We start from the raw sequence: 24,073 nt of genomic DNA, 5'->3' as shown, positions 1-24,073 counted from the left end.
GCTACTCGGGAGGCTGAGACAGGAGAATGGAATGAACCCGGGAGGCGGAGCTTGCAGTGAGCTGAGATCCGGCCACTGCACTCCAACCTGGGCGACAGAGTGAGACTCCGTCTCAAAAAAAAAAAAAAAAAAAAGAACACTGTCACTGGAGAATTGTTTGATACTCAACTCTTCCCAGTCAGTCTGTCTTCTGCATGCCCACAGTTACCAGGCAGCGCAGGCAACAGGTGAGCACTGATTGTTCCTCAGTCAGGCAGTGACTTCCTCCATCTCCGCCTTCTGCTTAATGAGAGCCAGGTGGGAACTCAGCAAACATCGCCTGTGTAAGCCTTCTTTTTAAAGTTGTAAAAAAAATACTGCCCCAAGATTATAAAGCCGACTTTGGTACATGTAAAGAGATTTGGGGTTGGTGAATGGGCCCACTAAGCTTTATTTGGTGGTGTCAGCTGTCTCAGGTCATGTGTAGACAGCAGGGCCCCCAGAACTGCCATGCTGGGGTCTGCGAGTGAACAAGTTTCCCATTTCTTTTATGTATGTATGTATGTATGTATGTATGTATTTATTTTGAGACAGACTCTTGCTCTGTCGCCCAGGCTGGAGTACAGTGGTGTCATCTCGGCTCACTGCAAACTCTGCCTCCTCATTTCAAGCAATTCTCCTGCCTCAGCCTCCCGAGCAGCTGGGATTACAGGTGTGCTCCACCACGCCCGGCTAATTTTTGTATTATTAGTAGAGACGGGGTTTTGCCAGTTTGGCCAGGCTGGTTTTGAACTCCTGACCTCAGGTGATCCACCTGCCTCGGCCTCCCAAAGTGCTGGGATTGTAGGTGTGAGCCACCATGCCCGGCTGCTTCCCATTTCTATAAGCATCCAACTGGTGGGGTGGCCAGCAGGCTATGGCGAGTGGTGCCTGATTTTCCCAGTGGGCTTGAGAGGGTAACGGTACACCCCCAGTCAGGGCGAGGGTCTCTCTGAAGGTGAACTCTGGGTACACAGCTAGAGGATACAGTGGCTGTGAGCTGGGCCCTCCAGGTGAGGTCTGGCCTGCATATTGCCACAGTGGGCTTGCTGGCATCCAAGGGGGCTTTCTGGGTGACCATCCAGGCCTGCACGAGGGTCAGTAGCACACTGAATGCAGTGGAGTTTGAGAGGACCCACCATTGGCCGTCAAATCGCCCCAACCTGGGTGTAAGGCCAGAGCAGCTGTGGGAAGTGACGCCGGGCCCTCTGGAGATGACCCTCTGGCCCTTGGAGATGTCTCTGGACTGGCCAGAAAGAAGGTGCTACCTGGAACTGGAAGGGAAGGAAGCAAGACAGTGCTGGGCCCAGCAGCCAGAAATCAGGGTGATGGGTAGATGGAGGGGCGGGCATCTGGGAAAGCCCTGCCCTCCTGGTGTTCCCAGATCTGAAGGCTGGAGGTTGGAAACCTTGCGTCACCCGGGCTGGTGTGAGTTCCAGTGGGGCTGCTGCTTGCCCTCCCGTGACCTTTAACATCTGGCGCGGCTGCGTGGGGGGTGCTGAGAGGAGGGGAAGTCCCAAGGCTGAGGGAGCTCGGGGTAGAGCCAAGGTCTCAGTGAGAACCCCAGGGGGCAGCTGTCACCGCTGACCTGGAGCCCTCCAGGAACGTATACTCTCCGGCTCCTGTACTCTCAAAAGCAACAGAAAGGTTTGCTTTCCTCAGGTGCGGTTTCCTCACAGTGCAGCTTCTCCAAAGAGATCTGGAGACCCCCCCAGCAGCTTTGATAGGAAAATAGAGTCCTGTCCACCCCACACCAACACACTGAACTAGAGACTCTGGGCCTGGGGCTGCCCAGAAACCCACCCACTTAAACTGCCCGGGCGATTCTGGTGTTCACGAACATTTGAAAGCACTGCCTGAGACCCGCTGGCTCAACAGGTATCCACCAGCTTCACCTAAGCAGAGCATGATGTGAGGGAGTGTGAGGATGTGCTGGGGTGGAGGGCACATAGGTCCCTCCCTCAGCTGACCACAGAGCACCCAGAGTGGCAGAGGGGCCATGTGCAGTGAGTGGCCACAGCAGAGCAAGGAAAGGTGCACACAAGAGCAGTCCTAAGGAAGACATGTGTTTAGGGGTTTCACATTCACTGTTTAATCATCAGGACAGAGAGGGAACGCAACCTGCCCAAGGTCACACAGCTAGCACATGGCTGGACCGGAATTCACACACAGCTCTGTCCAGCTAGGTCCACCAACTAACACAGCTGCCTCTGTGAATTCAAAGCAGGGAGAGATTGTCAGGGGTGGGGGCTGGGGAAGATGGCCGGTGCCTTAAGTGCCCAAGGCCTTGGGCTGGGATCTTCAAGGAAGGGGGATTGGGATGCACCAGGAGGATGTCAAGATTTGAGATGGAAGGAATGCCATTGGCTGTGGTGGGGGGTGGAGTGGGCAGGGACTGGAAGGAGGGGTAGTGGAAGTCAGTCCCTGCCTACCGGCCTGTGCTGGACTCCGCAGAGATTCAGCAATCTAGCCCTGCCCACAGGAGCTTCCATTCCAATAGGAGAGAAGAGACCCAGGGGGCCACAGAGCACAATGAGGCCTTGGCTTGGTGTTTGGTGATGATAGAGGAAACCTGCCCAGAACCTGTTTATCAGATGCTCAGGGATCTGATAAACAGGTTCTGCACGCAGGCTTGAGATAAAGATGCCAGGGATACTTAGATGTGCCCTATTCCAAGATCGCTGGGTTCCAAACAAGTTGAAAACAATAGAATACACTTATCCCTAAGAATGGACTTGCACATAATTCGCTTCAACAACACAAAAGCTTCCAAACCTCCAGCCTCCTTTGGGCTGCCGATGTGGCCTCCAAGGTCCACTGAAAAGCCATCCCCAGCCAGCAGAAACATGCCTGTGTCTTCTTCAGCCCCCGTCCAGGCTTTGCCCCAGAGACAAGTGCTGTCATCTGTTTGTGGGTCTGTCTGTCTGTCTGTCTTTCTCCCCATTGTGAGCACTGACAAGCAAGTAAAGATGACAATGAAGCCTTTGTGGGCACCAAATGCTGAGAGCATTATCACTAAGCCAGTGGCAACCATGGTGACTGCAATAAATTTCCCCCACAGAAATTGATAAATTGCCACTTTCTGCAGCCATTATGTTTGCCTTTGTATCCCAAAGAGTAAATGCCTCTCTCCCTTTCTTTCTCTCTCTCATGTGTGTGTGCGCACATTAGATGACATTTATTCGTTTTATGCATCCTGGGTTCTACTGGTCGTCCCACCTCAGTTCCTGTAGCAAAGAGACTTGAGTCTGAGCCACTAATTATCACCAGTGAGGTTTCCTCCCCGAGCAGGAAGCAGCAGGCCAGAGCTGCGCTCTCTCAGTGCACTCTCCAACCAAGCATCAGTCACCACTCCCGGTCCAGTCCCTGCGGCCAAGAGCTGGCGTGCAGGCTGGAGGAGGCAGCTGGCTCTCTCCCTGGCAGGTCCCTTGTCTCCTGAGAAACCAAAAGTCAGAACCAAAGCCAGGCTGTCCTGGTTGGAGACTGAGCCAGAAAGGTGGCTCACCTCATGGTGAGGCTGTCGAGTGACCTGAGAGCCCCAGACCCTCAGACGCTCATGTCAGCCAGATGTCGCACCAGCCTGCTGTTGGTAAATCTGGCATTGATGCACATCCAAGGTGGCATGGGTCCTGTGCAAACCCCTCCCTCCAGCTCCCCAACCCCCTGACCCCTGGCCAGCTGGAGGGCGCCCCTTGAATCTCCAGGAGGTCCGAGGAACTTGACACCTCCCAGAGATCTGTACTGCCTTGGAACAGGCTGCAAAAAGTGCAGTATAAAATGGGAAATATGTATCATCTGCACGTTTTCATGGCCCCCTTTTGAGGAAAGGGAGTCCAAGTTATTAAGTCAGGAGGCTTTTAAAAGTCAAAGGTTCAAGGATTTATCACACACAGTTGCGTGTGTGTGTGTGTGTGTGTGTAAGGATGTTAATGTTTATGATGCATTTCTGTGGAATGCAGGCCCATTGGGAATTGTAAATTTTTCTCATTGGTAACCATTTCTGCATTGGTTTAGCACGGAACTGCTGCTGCGAGTCATTGAACCGGATTTTTCTAGAATGATTCGAAAATCTAGATGTTTGTAAAAAGCTCTCTAAATTATTCATTCACTTTTATTTTGCAAAGTGGTATGATGATAAACTCTTTTCCATCAGACCTACCTTGCGCGCATGTGTATTTCTGTGGGGATTGGCTCGAGTGTGATTGAGCTTTCTGTATTCTCTTTTGTAGGAACTTCTCAGCCTTCCTTTTAAAAATATAATAATTTTTTAATGATGTCTAAATAACGATTCCAGGCAGTATTACAAGAAATATAACAGTAAAATGTTTGTAAGAGTCCATCAGAAAGGGAAAATGCCCACAGAGAAAATAGAAATATACCAATTAGATGTGTATGGCTATAACCAAGCTTTTAAACCATGATTTGAGACTGGCATCCTCCATCCTCTCTCCCCTCAGGTCAGCTGTGGAAGGCTAGGGGTGGGATAGCAAGAGGGACCTGGGGTCAGGTGGGGCCTCCTGGACCCCAGGCCCAGTGAGAACCAAGCCTGGGGGTTTGGGGATAGCGGGCAGCTCTGGATTTGCAGAAACAGCCTGAGAATGAGAGGCTGGAAAGTGTGAGTTAGAGCAGCTCATTGAGGAGACAGAAAACCGAAGAGGAAGAAAGCAGAAGACACCAAAGCTTGGTGCTGAGCGGGTGACCAGCTGTTACTCACGTCCCGAGTAATGAGCCGCAGGCCCTCGCCACCCCAGAGGCAGCTCGAATGCAGGGACTGGACAGGCCCAGGGCACAGTGGAACCAGGGCAGGCAAGAGCCAACTCGGGGCCCGGAGGAGGTCCTTTAACCTGTCTGGGCCTGTTTTCTCTTCTGCAAAGTAGAAGGAATGATAGCCTTTCACAGGTCAAACCTTGTGCACACATACGCAGGCGCGATCCCCGACTTTGCCTCGCGGGCACTTCTCTGCATTTGACTCCTGGTTATTGCAGCTGTGCCCATGCCAGCCTTTGTTAGGTGCTGGGATGTGCCTGCCCAGCTCCTCTCTGTTGGGGAAGATGGAATTCACGCTATAGGGGAGGCCCGGAGTTGCTACATGGGGCAGTCACAGGGTGGGGGACTTCCCTGAAAACTTATTTGCATAAAATGTGCCCTGCTTTTGACTTACATTGTAAATTTCAGATCCATAAAATGGGAAAGACTTTGCAGAAGCTGTTATTCACTTTACCTGACTGGGAGATGTTGATTCTTCATATCCAAGGGTGTTCGTTTTAATACTAACATTAGCATGTGGGGAGGGGTGATCGAGAGGATGGGGAGTAGGGCCCCCCCCACCACCTACCCCTGGGACCTCTAAGGGAAAGTACATACCACCGTATGTTTGTTGCATCCTGTTACCTGTGCCGCAGAGATAAGAGGTGGGGAACTTAATTCTGCCTTGTAGAGGCACCGGGCCTTCCTGTTGAATTTAGCTAGTTGGGGGAAAGGCACTTCCCAGGGAAAAAGATTAAGCCTATAACCTAAGCAGAAAGAAAGCAAGAGCTCTGGGTGGGAAGTGGCCAGAGACACAGACCAGGCAAACACAGGTTTGGAAGGGCCAAGGAGACAGCACATCTACCAATGGCAGCAGCCGGGCCTCACCTGCCCTGACACCCCCGCCTAATGGAGACTGGGCAGACCCCCTCCAAATGGTTGCTATGCCCTGGCCCAGAAGCCTCCAAAAACCCTGAAGCCATTGACTCAGCATTCCTGAAGGCTCCTTCCATGAGTTCCCCCATACCAGGCTGCACCTCAGTGCACCTTAGATCTGGTGTTTGATTTTCACTTTGACCAGAGCTGCAGCAGTCTCTTCGCTAATATGTATTTCCAGCGTTTAAATTCATCTGTGCATACGTCCTCAGTGTTACTAAGTTTATCAAATAGCGAAATGCTTAACTAGGTCTAACGATGTCACCAAACTGCAGAAGGGATTAGAAACTCATAGTATTATTATTTCATCACCACTGAGTATGAGAGAGCCCCAGCTAGGTTCTGGGGAGAACAGCTATGACTCACAAATACTCCCCTCAGAATCTAGTCTTAAATCATTCAAACCACAGAAATGTATTGAGCACTTACTGTGTGCCAGGCCCCAGTAGGTGCTAGAGGCACATAAATGAGTTTTTTATTGGCCCCCACCCAATGAGGTGACAGACAAGAGAACCAGTGTGTGCAGCCAATGGTAATGTGACAAAAAGTGCAGAGTTAGTTCCAGAGCGCGAAGTCCTCCCTGTCCTAGACCCAGGTAGAAGCCTTTCTAGGACCAGCCTTTTGAGCTCTTGGGACTCTGGCAACGTGAAAGCTATTGCAAAAGTCAGAGCTCTTGCAAAAGTTGGAGCTGGCCCATGGCAGGTGGTTGGGAAGTGGCTGCATGACTCTCCCCATGCAGAGCAGTTACAGGGTGGAGGCCGACTTCCAGTATCCCTGAGAATCCAAAGTAAGAGGCCACTGAGGGGCAGGGGAGGGCCCCTCAGAGGCTTCCAGTAAAAGGCAGCGCAGCAGCTGGACAAACCAGGAGAAGATGTGCATCCCTAAGCCCAAAAATCAGGTGATGTGAGGCAGGCCGAGCTCCGTGGCAGACACCCTGAGCTGCCTCTGTGTGTCTTGGCTAACTCTGCTCTTTCCTTACTCCCATGGCTTGCCCTGCCCAGGAGCAGGGCTGAGGCCCATCCCTGATTCAGTAAATCCTATGCCATAACAAGGGGAAGGGTGGGGGCAGCCACAGCCTACAAGACCCACCAGTCCCAGGGTTTGTGCAGCTCCAGGTCTCCCTGGAAAGCAAGAAACCACTCAGCTCCAGATGCTGAGGCTGCAGATTCAGCTGCCATTGCCTGATGGCCTCCAACCTGGCTGGACTAACCGGCCCATAGGGAGCTGGCTGCCCCTACAGTCCAGCTCCCTGGCCTCCCTGGGCAAAGTAAAGCCCTCCTCCCTGGCTCCATAGTGCCCAGTCATCCCCTCATTCCAGCACTTTGCTCCTGCATTGTGTAGCTGGCCTTTCTCCCAAGAGCCTTAAGAGGGCAGGTCATCTTTGGCTACCTGTATGGCCCTGGCACCTTGCTCCATGCTGGGTACACAGCAGGTACTCTGGGAATAACGAATAAGAGAATTTCTCAGAGGAGGTTTGGCAGGACAGACCATTGCATAAAACTGCACAGGCTGTGCAGAGGGCGCTCTCCACAGCGATTACTATGTAAATGGCACCTCCTAAAGTTGTGCTGCAAAGGGACCCTAGGGCTTGAGCATGCCCCACCCCCTCTGCTGCTTCAAGCCCCTGGCCTTGGTGCTGACGGTTGGGCTTTCCTCTTCCCTTTCCCATCCGGCACTGACCATCTTCCTTCCCATACGCTGGCAGTGGGTAGTAATGAACTGTCCCAGTGAGCAGTTCTCCCAGGCTGGGCTGTCAAAGCACGGTAGTGAGAGACTCCTGGTTGGCAGGCAGGCCATCTGGATTCTTGGTCAGCCAGGAGACTCTGTCCTTTGGGAATATCCTCCCAGTCAAGATGTTAGGGGACTCCCGGATCCCCAAGATCTTTATGGTCCCCTAGAACTGCTTCCCTCCCCAGCCTGCAGTGGGCCTAATGACCCACATGTAGCCAGGGAGTGGTCCCCATGGGATTCGTTTCATTGACTCAGCTAACAATGCCACGATGACTGATCACCTTCTTCTCACCTGAGAGACCCAGCTCTGGGCAGCCAAGGGGTGTGTAGGGACAGGGCATATACATGTGACCCTCAAGACCTAGAGGAGCTCAGAGAGAGCATGAATACGCGAAGTCCCTATGAGCAGGGAGGACTTTCTGGACCAAGTGGTCTGGGAGCTGGGCCAACTGTAAAGACCCAGGGAAAAAAAAGTCAAAACAGAGTTGCTCTTGCATGCAAGTGAGTGGTTAGTTCATTCACCCCTTCCACAGCCCTTTCCTGAAGCACCTACGCTGTGTTTTTCAAAGTGTGGTCCCCACACCAGCAGCACCAGCAATTCTGAATGTGGAGCCCAGCAATATGTTTTCATCAGTCCTCCAGGTGACCCTGATGCAGCTCAAGTTTGACCTGATGTGTCCTAAGTGCTGGGGTTTGCAAACGTGAGTTTTACTTAGTTCTCACTTTGAGGAGCTTGGAGTTGGGGAGAAGATAGACAGGAGAGAAAACAGTACTGTCCAGTGAGACCGATTGCTCTGGAGGGCCATGGAGGCAGAGGAGCAGTTGGTGTGGGCTTGATCCTTGCAAGGGTAAGTGGCCTGGAGACCCCAGTGGCATGACTGTCCCTGGCAGGCAGCCAGATGTTAGGACCAGCATCCCCTAGAGGGCTCAAGGAGCCCAGTGCCCCAGTTCCCAACCACCAGGGCTGTAGCCCTGAGCAGCAGACCCTCCTACTCTTCCTTCCACCCCAGATCTCCTGCTCTGCTCTTCCCCCATCTTCTTCCCACTCCCAAGTCCCAAATAGCAGCAGGTCTTTTCCTCCAATTGTCTTGGGGAGAAGTGGGTATGTCCCTCCAGGCCACTATCTTAGAGCACATTTTTAGAAAATTTTAAAGTAAATTTTTCCATTAGGCAGAGAACACCGTGTATTGATTTGGGTGCATCTATTTCTGCTTTACTCGGACAAGAAGATTTACAAATTATCCTAGAGAGGAATAAAATAAAAAATGAGCAAATTAAAAGGCCCAGAGCATAGCACTTTATTTGTCTCATATAATCCTTCCTACACCTCATTAAAGTGAGGAACATCACCCCATAGTGCAGATGAGGAAATGGGGCTCATGAAGGTGAAGTGACTTGGCCGGGCCACCAGCTAGCAAGTGGTCGGGTGGGTTATGAAAATCCATCCCTCTGCTGGGCCCTTGCTGGTTGACCTTGCAGTTTACTAAGGTGACTGATTTGGAATAAATCCAGAGTGTTCTAATGCTTTCCTGAGCCCATGTCCTGTTGGCTGCATGGTGGGACCTATGTCCCATTGACTGCATTGTGGGGAGTGGCCTGGCCTGGCTAGGGAAGCTCTCAGTGACAAATTGTGGCTTCAGCTGTGTTATTTAGAGTCCCAGGGGCTGAAATGATCCTGCTTAGGGAAGAGATGACTTTAGGAGGAAGAGGGACTTAGAAGATTTGCAGCTGTGTGCATGTTTCCACCTGCACATCCTGCTATAAACCCTCAGCCATGTGGGTGAGTAGCAGATGGCGCCTCCCCCACACTCCCTGGAACACATCTGCCCTCTTCACTGACCCAGGAGCTGGTGGGGTAGACCTCAGACCTGGGCACTTGGCACACACACATCATCCCCTGGGCCCTGGAATGGCTCTCTGCTTGCATGGATGGCAGAGAAGTAGCTGTGTGAGCAAAGGCCAAGAGGACAGTTTAGCCCAAGGCACCATTTTTACAACAACAACAGGTAATGGTACTGATTATATAAGCCTCAGTTGTCCAGAGGTCATGGGGCTTAAGAACCTCAATTATGTGGAAAACAAACAGGAAATAACTTCAGAAGGTTGCAGAGTCACTGTGTTAGTGTGGTCTTTGTGTTGCTATGAAGGAATACCTGAGGCTGGGGAATTTGTAAAGAGAAAAGGTTTTTTTAGTCCATGACTCTGATGGCTGGAAAGTTCACGATGAGGCATCTGCATCTGGGGAGGGCCTCAGGCTGCTTCCGCTCATGGTGGAGGCCAAAGAAAGGCAAACATTTGAATGCTCTGGATTTATTCCGGATCAGTCACCTTAGTAAACTGCAAGGTCAGCCAGCAAGGGCCCAGCAGAGGGGTGGATTTGTATCCCACCTGACCACTTGCTAGCTGGTGGCCTGGGCAAGTCACTTCACCTTCCTGAGCCCCATTTCCTCATCTGTACCATGTGTGCAGAGATCACCTGGGGACAGAGGAAGCAAGAGAGAGAGAGGGGAGGGGGGTATCAGGCTCTTTTTAACAAGCTGCTTTCGAGGAAACTAATACAGTGAGAATTAACAGGGAACTTACTTGCCCCTCTGCCCGCCCCAAAGCCAGGGAGGGAATCCACCCCCATGACCCAAACACCTTTTACTAGGTGCACCTCCAGTATTGGAGATCAGATTTCAACATGAGGTTTTGGGGGGACAAACCTCCAAACCACAGCAGCCACCAAATGGTGTTACAAAATCCATCCAATGATTAGGCTCATGGAGCGTGCTTAAGCTCTCATTCAAAACATGTTTACTCTTGGTTTACGCACACTAGTAGCAGTCTGCCGTATCTCAATTTCCTTTTTTAAGTAACAACTTTTTAAATAACTTTATTGAGCTATACCTCACATTACCATGCAACTCGCCCATTCAAAGTATACAATTCAATGGTTTTTAGTGTATTCAGAGTTGTGTAATCATCACTATAATCAACTGTGGAATATTTCCATCACCCCAAAAAGAAACTGTGTACCTGTGAGCAGTCACTCCCCATTTTCTCCAAATCCCCCATTCTGGCAACCACTCATCTACTTTCTGTCTCTATTGATTTGCTTATTCTAGACATTTATATAAATGAAATTATGTAATGTCTGGCCTTTTGTAACTGGCTTCTTTCACTTAGAGTAATGCTTTCAAGGTTCATCCCTGTTGGAGCATGGACGGGTACTTAGTTTCTCTTTATGGCTGAATATTATTCCACTGGATGGATAGGCCACATTTTGTTTAACCCTTTCTCAGTTGATGGACGTTTGAATTGTTTCCACTTTTTGCGTATTATGAATAATGGGTGAAAATGTTTTTGTGTGGATATACGTTTTTCCTTCTCTTGGATATATAGAGTAGTAGAGTTGCTGGGTCATATAGAAACTCTGTTTAATGTTTTGAACAACTCCCAGGCTGTTCTCCACGGCGGCTGCACCATTTCACAATCCCAGCAGCAGTGTAGGAGGGTTCTGATTTCTCCATATCCTCCCTGTGTTTTAAAAAAATCTATCATTGTAGCCATCCTAGTGGGCGTGAAGTGGTATCTCATTGTGGTTTTCATTTGCATTTCCCTGAGGGCTAATGACGCTGAACATCTTTTCATGGGCATTTGTATATCTTTTTTGGAGAAGTGTCTTTTCCAGTCTTTTGCCCACTTTATGTAGGTTGTTTGTCTTTTTTTTTTTTTTTTTTTTTTGGTTGTTTGTCTTTTTAATACCGAGGTGTAAGAGTTCTTCAGATATTTAGAAATAGGTCCCCTTCTCAGATATATGATTTGCCAAACTTTTCTCCATTCCAAGTTGGCTTTTCACTTTCTCAATGTTGTACTCTTTCGATTTCCTCAGCAGCGAATTAGCAGGACCTGGGGGCCTTTCAGAGGCGAGCAGGCAGACAGACAGTGCCCATAAAGGCCTGAGGATGAGAGAAGAGGCAGAGCTTATACAAACGCTCTGTGAAAACTGAAGATGAACCCCAGGCAGGCTGGGGTGATCCCTGGGGTGCTGGATGAGGATCTGATTTTGTACTGCATTTCGGAAGGATTTCTGCCCCCAGAGGCTACCTAGGCTCCAGTGGTGTATGCAGTCAGGCAGAGAGAGGCACAGAACCTCTACAGTGTGCCGGGCATGGTGCGGGGTTCTGGGTGCGTGTGGAACAAAACACAGCGATCCTGCCCTCCCAAAGCTCAGGGAAGTGGGGGCAGGGGGTGGACAAGGAGCACGTGAAAAGAAAGACCACAGGGGAAGGACTCCCAGAAACAGCCCAGCCACAGAGCAATGCCCCAGGTGTATATGGGCCTTGGCTACTTCATGCCCTTGAGGGAAAATCAGTATTTTCATTTTACATATGAAAAAACAGGTTAGAGAAAGGACTGACATGTCCAGTACCTCCCAGTGAGAAGATACTCAGGGTAGACCCCAGACCCAGTTCCTTCCTCTTTCCCTCGCTACACGTTTTCAGTCTAGAAAAGAGTTCTGTGCAAGAATTTGTTTTTTGTTTGTTTGGTTGGTTTTTGTTTGAGACGGAGTCTCACCCTGTCGCCCAGCCTGGAGTGCAGTGGCGCGATCTCGGCTCACTGCAACCTCCGCCTCACAGGTTCAAGCGATTCTCCTGCTTCAGCCTCCGGAGTAGCTAGGATTACAGGCACGCGTCACCACGCCCGGGTAATGTTTGTACTTTTAGTAGGGATGGGGTATCACCATGTTGGCCAGGCTGTGTGCAAGAACTGATGTTTTCACCTGTGACTTGCTGAGCCCCGGTGCTGGTTGTGGGCACATACTCGTTCACCCAGGGACATGCACTGCTGATATGTGCCTGCACTCTGGGCCATCCTGGGCCCCCTTTGCTCAATGCAGGCCCCTCTTTCTGAAGTGCTTTTCTTGGGCTCACTCTCAATTCGTCAAGGCTCAGCTCAGGCCCACCTCCTGCAGGAATCCTCCCAGTCCCCGCTGTCGGAAGTCAGTGCCCTTGTCAGGAGACCTTGAACACTTTAGTCCACTGCCTGGCCCTCCCAGGGGGAAAAGGTCTCCAGGGTGTGTGTGGACTTCCTCGGGGCTTGTTAAGGCTCATTCCCTGAGAGCAGGGAGGACATACAGAGCCTCCCTTGCACCTACATTTGTTTACATATGATCTATACCACATACAACGTTATAGGGCACTGCTGCATAAGTGTACATTTTCAATGTATTTTACTTATAAAGAAATAGGGCAGTAATAGGAATATGTGCCCCCAAATGTAATTTTACTGACCAGATTAAAAATAATTTTTTAATTGAAAATTAAGTAGCCGGACGTGGTAGCATGCGCCTGTAGTCCCAGCTACTCAGAAGTCTGAGACAGGAGAATTGCTTGAACCTGGGAGGCAGAGGTTGCAGTGAGTCGAGATCGCGCCACTGCACTCCAGCCTGGCGACAGAGCAAGACTCTGCCTCAATAAATAAATAAATAAATAACAATTTTTTAAAAAAATTGAAGATAACTGTGGGCTGCTTGAGGACAAGAACTGGGTTATTTTCTCTCTCCTTGCTCAGTCAGTCCCCACATGGGAGGTGTGGGAGACACCCCGTTCTTGGCCTGCAGGCTGCCCCTTCTCCATTTAGCTGCGGGGTACCACAGCCAGCCTCCGATTGTCGGTGGCCCCAGCCCCTCCGTCCACACCGACCTCACAGCAAACTCTCCGTGGCCACAGCCTGCCCCGGCCACTCATGTCTGAAAGGTGATCAGTGTCCATGAAGAAGAGGCCAGGGGACTGTGGATGTCATACCGCTAACCATTAGTGACCTGCACAAGAGCAGACAGCAGCTGGCAGGCAGGCCCATGGGCCAGGCGTGGCTCCCAGCCATAAATACAGGCTGTAGTTCTGCCGGAAAGAGGGAGGGGACAGACAAGCCTGGGCAGAGACCCAGAGGGGACCGGGACACCCGAGCCTCCATGCAGTTCTGTCCACAGCTTGGGAGGAGAGGTGGGCAGGTCTGCATGCAGGAGACAGGCCTCGGCCCACAGAGCTGCAATCTGATCCCGTCTGCTCCCTCTCCAGTTCTATAAATAGAACCCCCAGGGAACCAGGGCCCAGACAGGATTAGTCACACCCTCACCTCAGGCCGCAGGGACAGGCCTCTGAGACTTCCAGGACATGTACCACCTGTCCTGCCCCCAACCCCTGCCGCCTTCAGCAGGAGGGCTCACGCTGAGCATCAGGAGGGGGCAGAAGAATTGAACGTGGCCACCGTCCATGAAGAAGTTAGAGAAGAGTACACACAGCACACATGCACACAAGAGTAGGACACGTGCACACACACACACACACACACACACACACAAGATTAGGAAACACAAGTGCACATACAACCAATCAGAAAAGAGCTCTGAGCTTTTACACATATTAACTCATTTCATCTTCGAACAGCCTTTAGAGAGGTATAATTAGCGTTCCGTTTTAAAGGTGAGGGAACTAAGGCACAGAGAAGCTATGTAACTTGCCCAAAGGCACCAAGCTACTGAATGACGTTTGAGGCCATGATTTCTCCCCAGGCCTTTAACCACCTGCCTGACTCCTCCCAGCCAAGCGGCTCTGCTCCTGCATCAGAAAGGTCAAGGAAGAGGCCGTCTAGGGAGCAACACAAGGCGGCATTACAAGCAGGCGTTTTCCTGTTGCAGACTGCATTTTGGTGGCAAGAGAAGCTTTGGAGGTGCTTAATGTTTAGTTTCATTTATCCTACAGCTGGAAAGCAAGGCCCCTTAGAACCATAAGTCTAGGACTTTTCATAGCTCCCTAGACTGCTGGGGCTGAAAGGGGCTTAGAGCTGAGCTGGTGCAGCAGCTCCTGTTAGAGAAGCCACCCAGAGAGGTCCAGGGACCACCTATGTCCCAGCGCCAGTTAGAGGCAGAGCTGGGACCAGCTCCCCTCGGCTGTGGCAGCCTCCATATCAGCTCCCTGGAAGGGAGCAGACACCGAGTCAGGTTCTGAGCAACACCCTCAAGGCCCCGCCCCGGCAATCCCTTCCCACCTGTGATTAGCTTTGGCGTTCAACAAAGACAGGACTCAGAATCTGGATCTGCTTGCCTGGCTTCACTTTGGGCTGGTTCAGTTTCCTTTCGAGGTAAATCATTCGAGGTTTTTCAGGGATCCTCAGATGCACGTCTGAGTGAAGCCGCCCTGGCTTCTCCTTCAGCTGCCCCCTGGGCAAGAGCCCGGGCCATACCTGTGCCATGCCTGAGCTCTGTCTCTAGCTGCCCCATGTCCAGTCATCAGCGGCGGGTCTTATTCAAGCCCCTTTTCCCCCAGCACGCACTAGCTTGTAAGTCCTCGGGGTGGGGACCACTTCTCACTCATCTTCATATGCTTAGGGGTGTTCAGCACAAAGTCACTCAGGAGAGGGGAGGGAGGGGGGACAGAGAAGGCAGACATAGAGGAAAGGCTTCTGTCCGGAGGGATCCTACTTAGGATCAACCAAATCGTTAGCAAATGTTGGAAAGATGGTCCGGAGGCCTCAGAGTGGCTACTCTTCCTCCCCATCAGGGCAAAACTCCCCGGGACTTGTGTCTCCCTGTGGTTGGGGACAGGCCTGGGTGTATCTATCCCAGCCTTGACTGACCACAAGGGGAGCCTTGGCCCTCCCGATTGCAGGAGAAGAGGGATTTGAATTCACCTTGGCCCAAATCGCAGATGCTGGCCTGTGAGCCCTGAGGCCATCTGCAAGGCCCTTGGGCTGACATAACTGTCACCCAGCTCTTCATCCTCCTTCCCTGGGGTCGAAGGGGTGCCGGCAGGGTCTTCTACCCTCCCTTCGCCTGGGCCCTGCTGCTGGCATGGAGCTTCGTTTCTGTTGGCAGCCAGTGTTTGCTTAGTGATTACTGAATGCCATTTGCTGGGTGCTTATTATGTGCCCAGCACTGTTCTAAGTGCTTTGCACAATTGACTTATTTACTCCTATAACCTGACCATAAGGGAAGTGCTGCGATGGTCTCCCTTTTATAGCTGAGAAAACTGAGGCACAGACAGGCCCATGGTCACACAGTTCAAATGCGGCAGAGTCAGGACCAGAATCCAGGCGGTCTGGCTCTAGAGCTCGGCTCCTGGACTGAGCAGCCTTGTGGGCCTGGTGCAGACCCGCCTGCCGTGGACTCACTATAGGATGGGTCAGGAGGCCCGTTGTCACCTACAAAATGTAACTTACCACCCAGGAAACGCTCCTAGAACCAGGCAGAAAACATCGTCTCCTCTTCTCAGGGTGGCTGCGCCCAGCGTGTGTGGGGTGGGGGTCTTGGCGGGTGCCTGCATGTCTGTGCAGGTGTGTCCCCATCTGTGGACTCGGGAAGCACGATCCCCACAAAAGCAACCCCTCAGTGTCTCACATCAGTCAATCCCTGCTATCCTGTGACAGGCAAGGCCATGTTTGAAAACCACGTTAAAGAAGGGCAAGAGGCTAAGGGAATTTCCCACGCTGGCAGAGGCAGGACAGGAACACACGTCCCCTGACTCTTGACACTGAGAATGCACCTCCTTCCAGCTGGCCTCTCGTCCCAGCCACTGTGGTTCCAGCTCCGCAGCCATCTGGGACATCTCTGGAAAGCTCGCTGTTCTCTGTCTGGGCAGTAAGACGGAGTGAAGCTCTGACTGCCGAGGCAGACAGACCTGCCTCCTGCTCTTCCTCCCCTCAATTATTTGTGCTGCCTGACACAAGTTCCTGAGCCTCCCTGAGCCTCAGTTCCCTCCTCTGTAAAGTGGGAATGATAACTGAATCTACCTGCTGGGGTTCCTGCGAGGACCAGAGGCCCATCACCCGAGGAAAGGCCCGACAGCAGTGATGGGTGTATGGTAGGCATTCCGTTAACAGGAGCTGCTGCTGCTGCCTTGTAAAAGGAACAACCACAGTTTCGAAAACCTCTTAAGATTGCATTGTTTGTCATCTGAGAGCAGAGATTGTGAACTCCATTGACAAAGATGGAAGCTGGGGCCCAGGGAGGTACACAGACTTGTCTGAAGACACACAGCTGTTTCGTAGCAGAGCCGGGCCCAGCCTCCTGGTCCCCCTGCCCCATCTTTGTGTCAGTCCCTGGACCCACTCCTCACCTGGTCAGGTGTCCAGAGGTTCCAGGAGAGTGTTGTGGAAAAGTGGGAAGAGGCCGACACCTATGCAGGGTGTCGAAAGTCACTCCAACGGCTCTGCTGCCTCGGGGCAGGGGTTCTTAAGCCCTGTGGAACTGTAGGCTAGTGAAGCTTGTGGACTTCTGCTCAGAATAATGTTCTTACATGCGCCAAATAAAATAGCCTAGGGTTACAAAGGAAACATATTACATGGAAACACGGTGAAAATATTTTTTAAAAAAGACTACAGTAGCATTATGCATGCTTCTTTATTAGCACATTAAATAACAAGCTCTAGTGGCAGATCTAATGTCTACCATAATTTTATTTTTACTTTATTTTAGTATTATTATTATTATTATTATTATTATTATTATTTTGAGACAGCCTTGCTCTGTCACCCAAGCTGGAGTTCAGTGGTGTCATCACTTCAGTCTTCAACTCCTGGGCTAAGCGATCCTCCTGCCTCAGTGTCCTGAGTAGCTGGGACTACAGGCATATGCCGCTGTGCCTGGCTAATTTTTTTATTATTATTATTGTTTTAGAGATGGGACCTCCCTATGTGGCCCAGGCTGGCCTTGAACTCCTGACCTCAAGCCATTCTCCTGCTTTGACCTCCTAAAGTGCTAAGATAACAGGTGTGAGTCACTGCACCTGGCTAGCATAGTTTTAAATTTGTGCTTAATTTAAATAGTATTAGGATAAACTATTTACAGGTAAATTTATGATATAATCTTGGCCAGTGTTAATGAAAAATTATGTTGCCTACCTTCATACTTAAAGGAAACAGCAAATTTTAGTTAGAAGTTGGTGACAATTAATATATAATAATTTTTCCCATCCAAGTTTACTGTAGACTGCTGGCCTGAGTCCAGGGTTTCCTCCACATCCACTCATATCTTGGGCTCAGCAAAGAAGATCGCAGGGCACCCACCCTATCTTAGGGGCCCATTCACATGTCTCTCCAGTCCTGCCCTCAGAGATCAGGGTTTGGTGTTCATTCATTCATTCATTCATTCAGCAAACACTGAGCACTGCCTCTGTGCCAGACTATGATACACAGTGAGATCCAAGGTCAGATGACATGAGGTCCTGCCCTCAAGCTGTTCACCATCCGTCAGGGAGAGCATAAGAAGAACTGCTCCAAGATGCAAAATGTAGACAGGTATAGGGACATGCTCACCCTTCCTGGTCATCAAACACCCAGCGATGGTGAGGTTGGGGTTAGATGGTCACTCCTGGCTAGTGACACTGTCCATTGCATCATCCTTTTGAAAAGAAGTATGGCACTGCATCACGTTGGTCATGGAAATTCCAGAGTCCCCTTTCCCAGCACTCTCACTCTGCCAGCTTTTCCCCGAGGAAATAATTCAGCAGGAGGGACAAAGGGTGGAGGGCAGAAGTCCTCCCTGCTCTTCCTGAGTCTGTGTTCTCCCCAGGGAAGGGGCTGTGTTGTGCTCACCTCGTTCCCCTGGTGCTGACATGTGGTAGCACTCGGTGAACACTTGCTGGATGAATGTCTGACTGCCGTGTAGTTACGATGTATAAGAGGAGGGAGGTGGCAGAAGGGGCAGTCCAGGAGCCCTCCACTGACCAGGTTCCTGACTTCTCTTGCAGCCATCAAGATGTCAGGAGAGATGGACAAGCCACTGATCAGCCTCCACCTGGTGGACAGCGATAGCAGCCTTGCCAAGGTCCCTGATGAGGCCCCCAAAGTGGGCATCCTGGGTAGCGGGGACTTTGCCCGCTCCCTGGCCACACGCCTGGTGGGCTCTGGCTTCAAAGTGGTGGTGGGGAGCCGCAACCCCAAACGCACAGCCGGGCTGTTCCCCTCAGCGGCCCAAGTGACTTTCCAGGAGGAGGCAGTGAGCTCCCCAGAGGTCATCTTTGTGGCTGTGTTCCGGGAGCACTACTCTTCACTGTGCAGTCTCAGTGAGCAGCTGGCTGGCAAGATCCTGGTGGATGTGAGCAACCCTACAGAGCAAGAGCACCTTCAGCATCGTGAGTCCAATGCTGAGTACCTGGCCTCCCTCTTCCCCACCTGCACAGTGGTCAAGGCCTTCAATGTCATCTCCGCCTGGACCCTGCAGGCTGGCCCGAGGGATGGTAACAGGCAGGTAAGTTCTGGGGGAATAATATCCATCATAACAATAAATATAAATGGCTAATTTTCACTGAGTGCTGCCAGCATGCCAGGCTCTTTTTTTTTGGTATATTATCATAGCTAATCCTGCATCACTGCAAAATTCCATTTTACAGAAGAGGAAATTGAGGCTCAAAGATATTAATGATTTTTTTTTTTTTTTTTTTTTTTTTTTGAGACGGAGTCTGGCTCTGTTGCCCAGGCTGGAGTGCAGTGGCCAGATCTCAGCTCACTGCAAGCCCCGCCCCCCAGGTTCATGCCATTCTCCTGCCTCAGCCTCCCAAGTAGCTGGGAGTACAGGCGCCCGCCCGGCTAATTTTTTTTTTTTTTTTGTATTTTAGTAGAGACGGGGTTTCACTGTGTTAGCCAGGATGGTCTCGATCTCCTGACCTCGTGATCCGCCCGTCTCGGCCTCCCAAAGTGCTGGGATTACAGGCTTGAGCCACCGCGCCCGGCCGATATTAATGATCTTACTCAAAATCCTATAGCTGGTAAGTTGGGATTTGAACCCAGTTCCTATGGATCTGAAACCCATGTTCTTTCTGCTATGGTAACTGGGTTTCCTAGAGGGCAAGGAGGAAAAGTTTGATGGCTTTTCGCTATTTGGAGCCAAGAAGGAGAGAGGCTTGGCTTTTAGAACTGGACTTATAAGGAGGAAAGTAACACACTTATGTACCAGGCCCTGAGGAAGGCAGGCATGTCTCAGACCTTTTCTTATTTATTCTAAGGGCTTCCAAGATCTGATTTCTCAGAAAAGTCAACAGCGGGTTTTTCTGGGGCTAGATAATGGCTCCACGGAACAGCTAGAGCTGCATACATTTCTTGCCACGAGGAATTCTTACCAAGACAAGGTGGTTTTTAATGCCACCTTGGTTTTTAATGCATTTTCTTGGCGAAAGAATGCCAGACTCCATGTGTGTGAGAACTTCCACCAGTGAGTCCAGCCCAGGTGCCAGGCTCTGTAAGACAGTTTCAAGGTGCCCAGCTATACCTGACTACAGCACCTTAAATGCAGGCTGCATCACGGGACTCCCAGGTATGGACCAGGAGGAACAGTGGGGAGTGTTGGGTGCAGGGCGTGGAGGGAACAGAGCAAGCAGGCTGGCTGGAGAAGACTTGGAGGAGGGCTTTGACCTGGGCCCACCTCAGGCTGTCAGGCTCAGGGAGCAGGAGTGCATTCCAGTCTGAGGGAACAATCTGAAAAGGCACAGAGATAAGAAACAAAGCTCCTAGACCTCAGTTTTCTCATCTGAAAAATGAAGACAATAGTACCTACCTGCGGGCTCATGGCAAGGCAGAGAGATCATATATGTAAAGCTCAGCACAGAGTAGGTGTTCAGTCTGTGTTTTGAGACTAGACTGACCAATGCAGTGTCAACAAGGCCCACAGAGTGCTTTGGGATCTGAGGACTCCAATGTGCCTGCAGGGGGACCTCGTGGGTCAGAGCAGTGGGCTTCAAGGCAGAGAAGGCAGGCTGGAGCTGGCTCGTGGAAGACCTTATGTGCTGACTGACGGCCCTACTGAGCCGAGAGACATCATCAAGGGGGCGATTCTGAACTGAGGGATGGAGCTGCAGCCACCACTGCCCATCCTGCACCATATGCAAAACTCTTTTGCTGAGCGGCTCCCAGGGCAGGCCACAGCCTTGGCGATAGCCATGTCAGGGGCCCATGGGGACAGCCTGGATGAGCATTTTCCTTGTGACTGCTATGTCCATGAGCTGGGCAAGGAGCTTACTGTTCGCAGCTTCTCATCTTGAGTAGTTGGCCTGGCTGGGCAGCTGGGCCAGAGGCTGGGAGGCCTTGGCACCAGAGAAAATGCCCCTGGCCTGGGAGCTAGAGTCCCATTAGCTCCCACCTGTACCATTGACTGGCAGCTCACTTGGACAAGTCCCTGCTCCTCTGGCCCTCAGTTTCCTCAGCTTCTCAGTGAGGCCTTGCCCACTCCTGTGGCCTGTGACCCCGTCTGATTGCCCCGCTTTTCCTCCCACAGGTGCCCATCTGCAGTGACCAGCCGGAAGCCAAGCGTGCTGTCTCGGAGATGGCGCTCACCATGGGCTTCATGCCCATGGACATGGGATCCCTGGCATCAGCCCGGGAAGTGGAGGCCATGCCCCTGCGCCTCCTCCCGGCCTGGAAGGTGCCCACCCTGCTGGCCCTAGGGCTCTTCGTCTGCTTCTATGCCTACAACTTCGTCCGGGACGTGCTGCAGCCCTACATGCAGGAGAGCCAGAACAAGTTCTTCAAGCTGCCCGTGTCCGTGGTCAACACCACGCTGCCGTGCGTGGCCTATGTGCTGCTGTCACTGGTGTACTTGCCCGGCGTGCTGGCGGCTGCCCTGCAGCTGCGGCGCGGCACCAAGTACCAGCGCTTCCCCGACTGGCTGGACCACTGGCTGCAGCACCGCAAGCAGATCGGGCTACTCAGCTTCTTCTGCGCCGCCCTGCACGCCCTCTACAGCTTCTGCTTGCCGCTGCGCCGTGCCCACCGCTACGACCTGGTCAACCTGGCAGTCAAGCAGGTACCCATCCCACGCCCTTCCTCCCTCTGGCAACTCAGCACATGCTTGTCCAGTGCCCTCCACCAACCAGGTGCAGCCGATACCCACAGGTGCAGCCCAGGTGCCAACTGCAGATTCTGTTCTCATGGGGCAGCACCCACATCCTCCTGCCCAAGATTTTGAGTATCAGTGAACAAAGCAGATGAGAATTCCTGCCCCCATGGGTACATCCCAGCTGGGGCAGACTTCAACAAAATACAGCAGTGAATTATAGTGGGCGTTGAAAGGATCAGGAGTGCTAAGGCGCAAACGAAAGCAGGGGTGGGTGGTGGGGGTGCAGTTTTGAAGATGGTCCGGGAGGCCTTGCAGAGTGAGTGCTATGTGAGCAGAGCTGGAAGGAGAGGAGAGGGTCTGGTGGGCCGCTGGGGTGGTGTTGCAGGCCACGGGGCATAGGCCTTGGGCAGAAGGGTGCCTGGTATGTTGGAGGAGCAGCCAGGAGGCCCATGTGGCTGGAGCTGAACAAGGAGCGGGTGGCAGGCGAGGCCTGAGAGGAAGGGCTTCAGCCTTAGGCTCTGAGTGAAAGAGGGAGCTGGTGAAGGTTTGAATTTAGGCGTTGATCTGCCTGACATTTTAAGTGGTTCTCTCTGGGTTTTGGCTGAGAACAGACTGTAGGAGGTCAGAAGCAGCTAGCTGCTGGGGCCAGCGAGGAGGCCGTGCATATGCCCAGATTTGAGGCAGTGGAGGCTGGAGGCAGTGGGAGCAGTGGAGGAGCAAGGAGATCCCGAAGGCACATGTGAAGCTGGAGTGCACGGAATTGCTGCTGGAATGGGCCCGGGGTCTTGTGGGGTGGTCAAGGATGACTCTGGGGTTTGGGTCTGAGCACCTGAGAGAGAGAGTTGCTGTCAGCGGAGATGGGGGAGGCTGCAGGAGTCAGCGTTCCAGGTTTAGGCTTGTTGTTGTTGTTCTTTGTTTTTTACTGGGGGTGGCATTAATCATTCATTTAGAAAATCCATATGGCACTTGGTTGCCAGCAGGATTCCTGGGAAGTGGAGGGCCTTCAGGCCACACCAGGTGGGGACCACCCAGGCATCAGCTGGCACCTGTGCCCACAGAAACAGGCCCCTGATCCTCCCTCCTGGTCCGCAAGCTCACGGGGCTTGATTCTTTGTCCCAAGCTCACGTCTTCAAGCAACACTGTCTTTCTTTATTTTCTCCAAATGAATTCCACCTCCAGTGCCCAGCCCTGGGTCTGGTTGGTAATTAGGTCCTGCCCACTCCAGGACGCCAGTCACCCAACAGGGTTCGGCCCAGGTGCTGGTGAGACACTTCTCATCCACCCCTCATTCCAGCCTGGCAGCCCCTGCAGCTCCTGTTCCTGCTCAGGATGCAGGGACCTTGTTGAGGCTGGGCCCTCCCCTCTGAGGATGGGGGATTGGCAGGACTGGGAAGCAGGGCTGGGCACCTCCTGAGAACCACAGACCTCAGCCCCTACTCACTCTCAGGGTTGCTGCTTCTCTGCCAGCAGCTACTCAACTGCCCTCATCCTTTGCCACCCACAGATATCTGTGGGCTCAGACTTTCCTAAGACAAAGGAAGAACCCCAGATTTCAGGCAGAAAAACAAGATGCTTGATGGAAATGAGAGGAAGGGAAGAAATCAGTCATGAACCCTTAACAAGCTGTGTTCCAGGAACCATTCTAAGAGCTTCATACACCACTGTGAATTCATTTAACCCCATCTCATCCCTGTAGGCCAAGTGCTATTCTATCCTTATTTCATAGATGAGAAATCTGAGGCACAGAGGGGTTAAGTAACTTGGCCAAAGTCTCACAGCCAGTAAGTAGCAGAGCTGGGATTCAGATCCAGCTATTTTCCAGATCCATGCTTATACCCACGCTGCTTTCTACAGGGAAACCAAAGTAACAATTGAGTAAATGATTTCAGAACTAGGTCATGCACTCACTCATTCACTGAGCACCTATGCTGCCAGGCCCTGGGGCCACAGAAAGGAGTAAGAAAGACACAAAGCATCTGGCTCCTTGCCTCAGCTGGTGTGGGGCAGTGTGGAGGCCTGAAGGCTAGAGCCTGGACTCATGCTCTCCAGCATCGCTGACTGCAACAAAGATCTTGACCTTGAGCAAGTTACCGCCCCTCTTATGTCCTCGGGGCCCTGATGGGTAGATCAAGCTCTCTCCTAGTGCTAATGTTTTTGATGCTCTTTGATGATATTTTCTTACTGACTTCTACACAGCGCCAGCCCCTTGGCGGGAGGCTCTGCGGGGCTCCTTGGGGACTAGTACAATGTTGCTGCCCAGGAGGGGGCAGATCTACATGGAAGAGACCACGACCACTCCCTCTCCCCTGAGCTGGCAGGTATTTCCAGCAGCAGTGGGTAAAACGGTGACGGTGCCCACTATCCCCCACAGCAAGACACACCACTGCTCCCTCCCTCCCCTGCCACCCTCCAACTGCCTTTGTCTAAATTCTCTGCCCTGCCAAGGCTCTCCCTGATATTCTGTTAACCCAATCCTGCCCTGATGCAAATACCAGGGCACAGAGAGGCTCATGCAAGGTAATTTTCCCTGCTTCCCAAAACTCTTTAGGGCTGCAGGCCTTGGTGAGGTTGCCAGGAAACCATCCCTCCCGCAGGACGAGATCAGTCAGAGACACCGAAGGCCTCTCACGCAAAGGGGCTTAAACTTGTTCTGCAGAGTTCTTAAGGGCAAAACCAGGGCTGATGTGGGTATGTCGGGTGGATGGTCAGAGGGAGGCAGGGGCTTGACACACAGCAGCCCAGATGTGGGGAGGTGCCCAAGCCTGGACACATCCAAGTAGATTCTGGACGGTCCGCGGTAAGCCATGCCCGCGGTTCTGGGCCTGGGCACC

The 24,073-nt window shown here is 52.0% G+C and overlaps 1 protein-coding gene across 1 annotated transcript in view; it reads left to right on the top strand.

Moving 5' to 3' along the window:
• Nucleotides 1-24,073, top strand: part of LOC112617118 (metalloreductase STEAP3-like) — a 42,277-nt gene that overhangs the window by 4,077 nt on the left and 14,127 nt on the right. Inside the window, exons 2-4 of the mRNA XM_025373838.1 lie at nt 3,190-3,607; nt 18,162-18,661; nt 20,681-21,208. Coding sequence (XP_025229623.1) covers nt 3,586-3,607; nt 18,162-18,661; nt 20,681-21,208 — 1,050 coding nt within the window. The 5' untranslated portion in view covers nt 3,190-3,585. The remainder of the gene's footprint in view (nt 1-3,189; nt 3,608-18,161; nt 18,662-20,680; nt 21,209-24,073) is intronic.

Source organism: Theropithecus gelada, unplaced genomic scaffold, assembly GCF_003255815.1.
Source record: "Theropithecus gelada isolate Dixy unplaced genomic scaffold, Tgel_1.0 HiC_scaffold_15883, whole genome shotgun sequence".
In the NCBI taxonomy this organism is placed as follows: Eukaryota; Metazoa; Chordata; class Mammalia; order Primates; family Cercopithecidae; genus Theropithecus; species Theropithecus gelada.
This window is presented reverse-complemented; position numbering and strand designations above follow the sequence as displayed.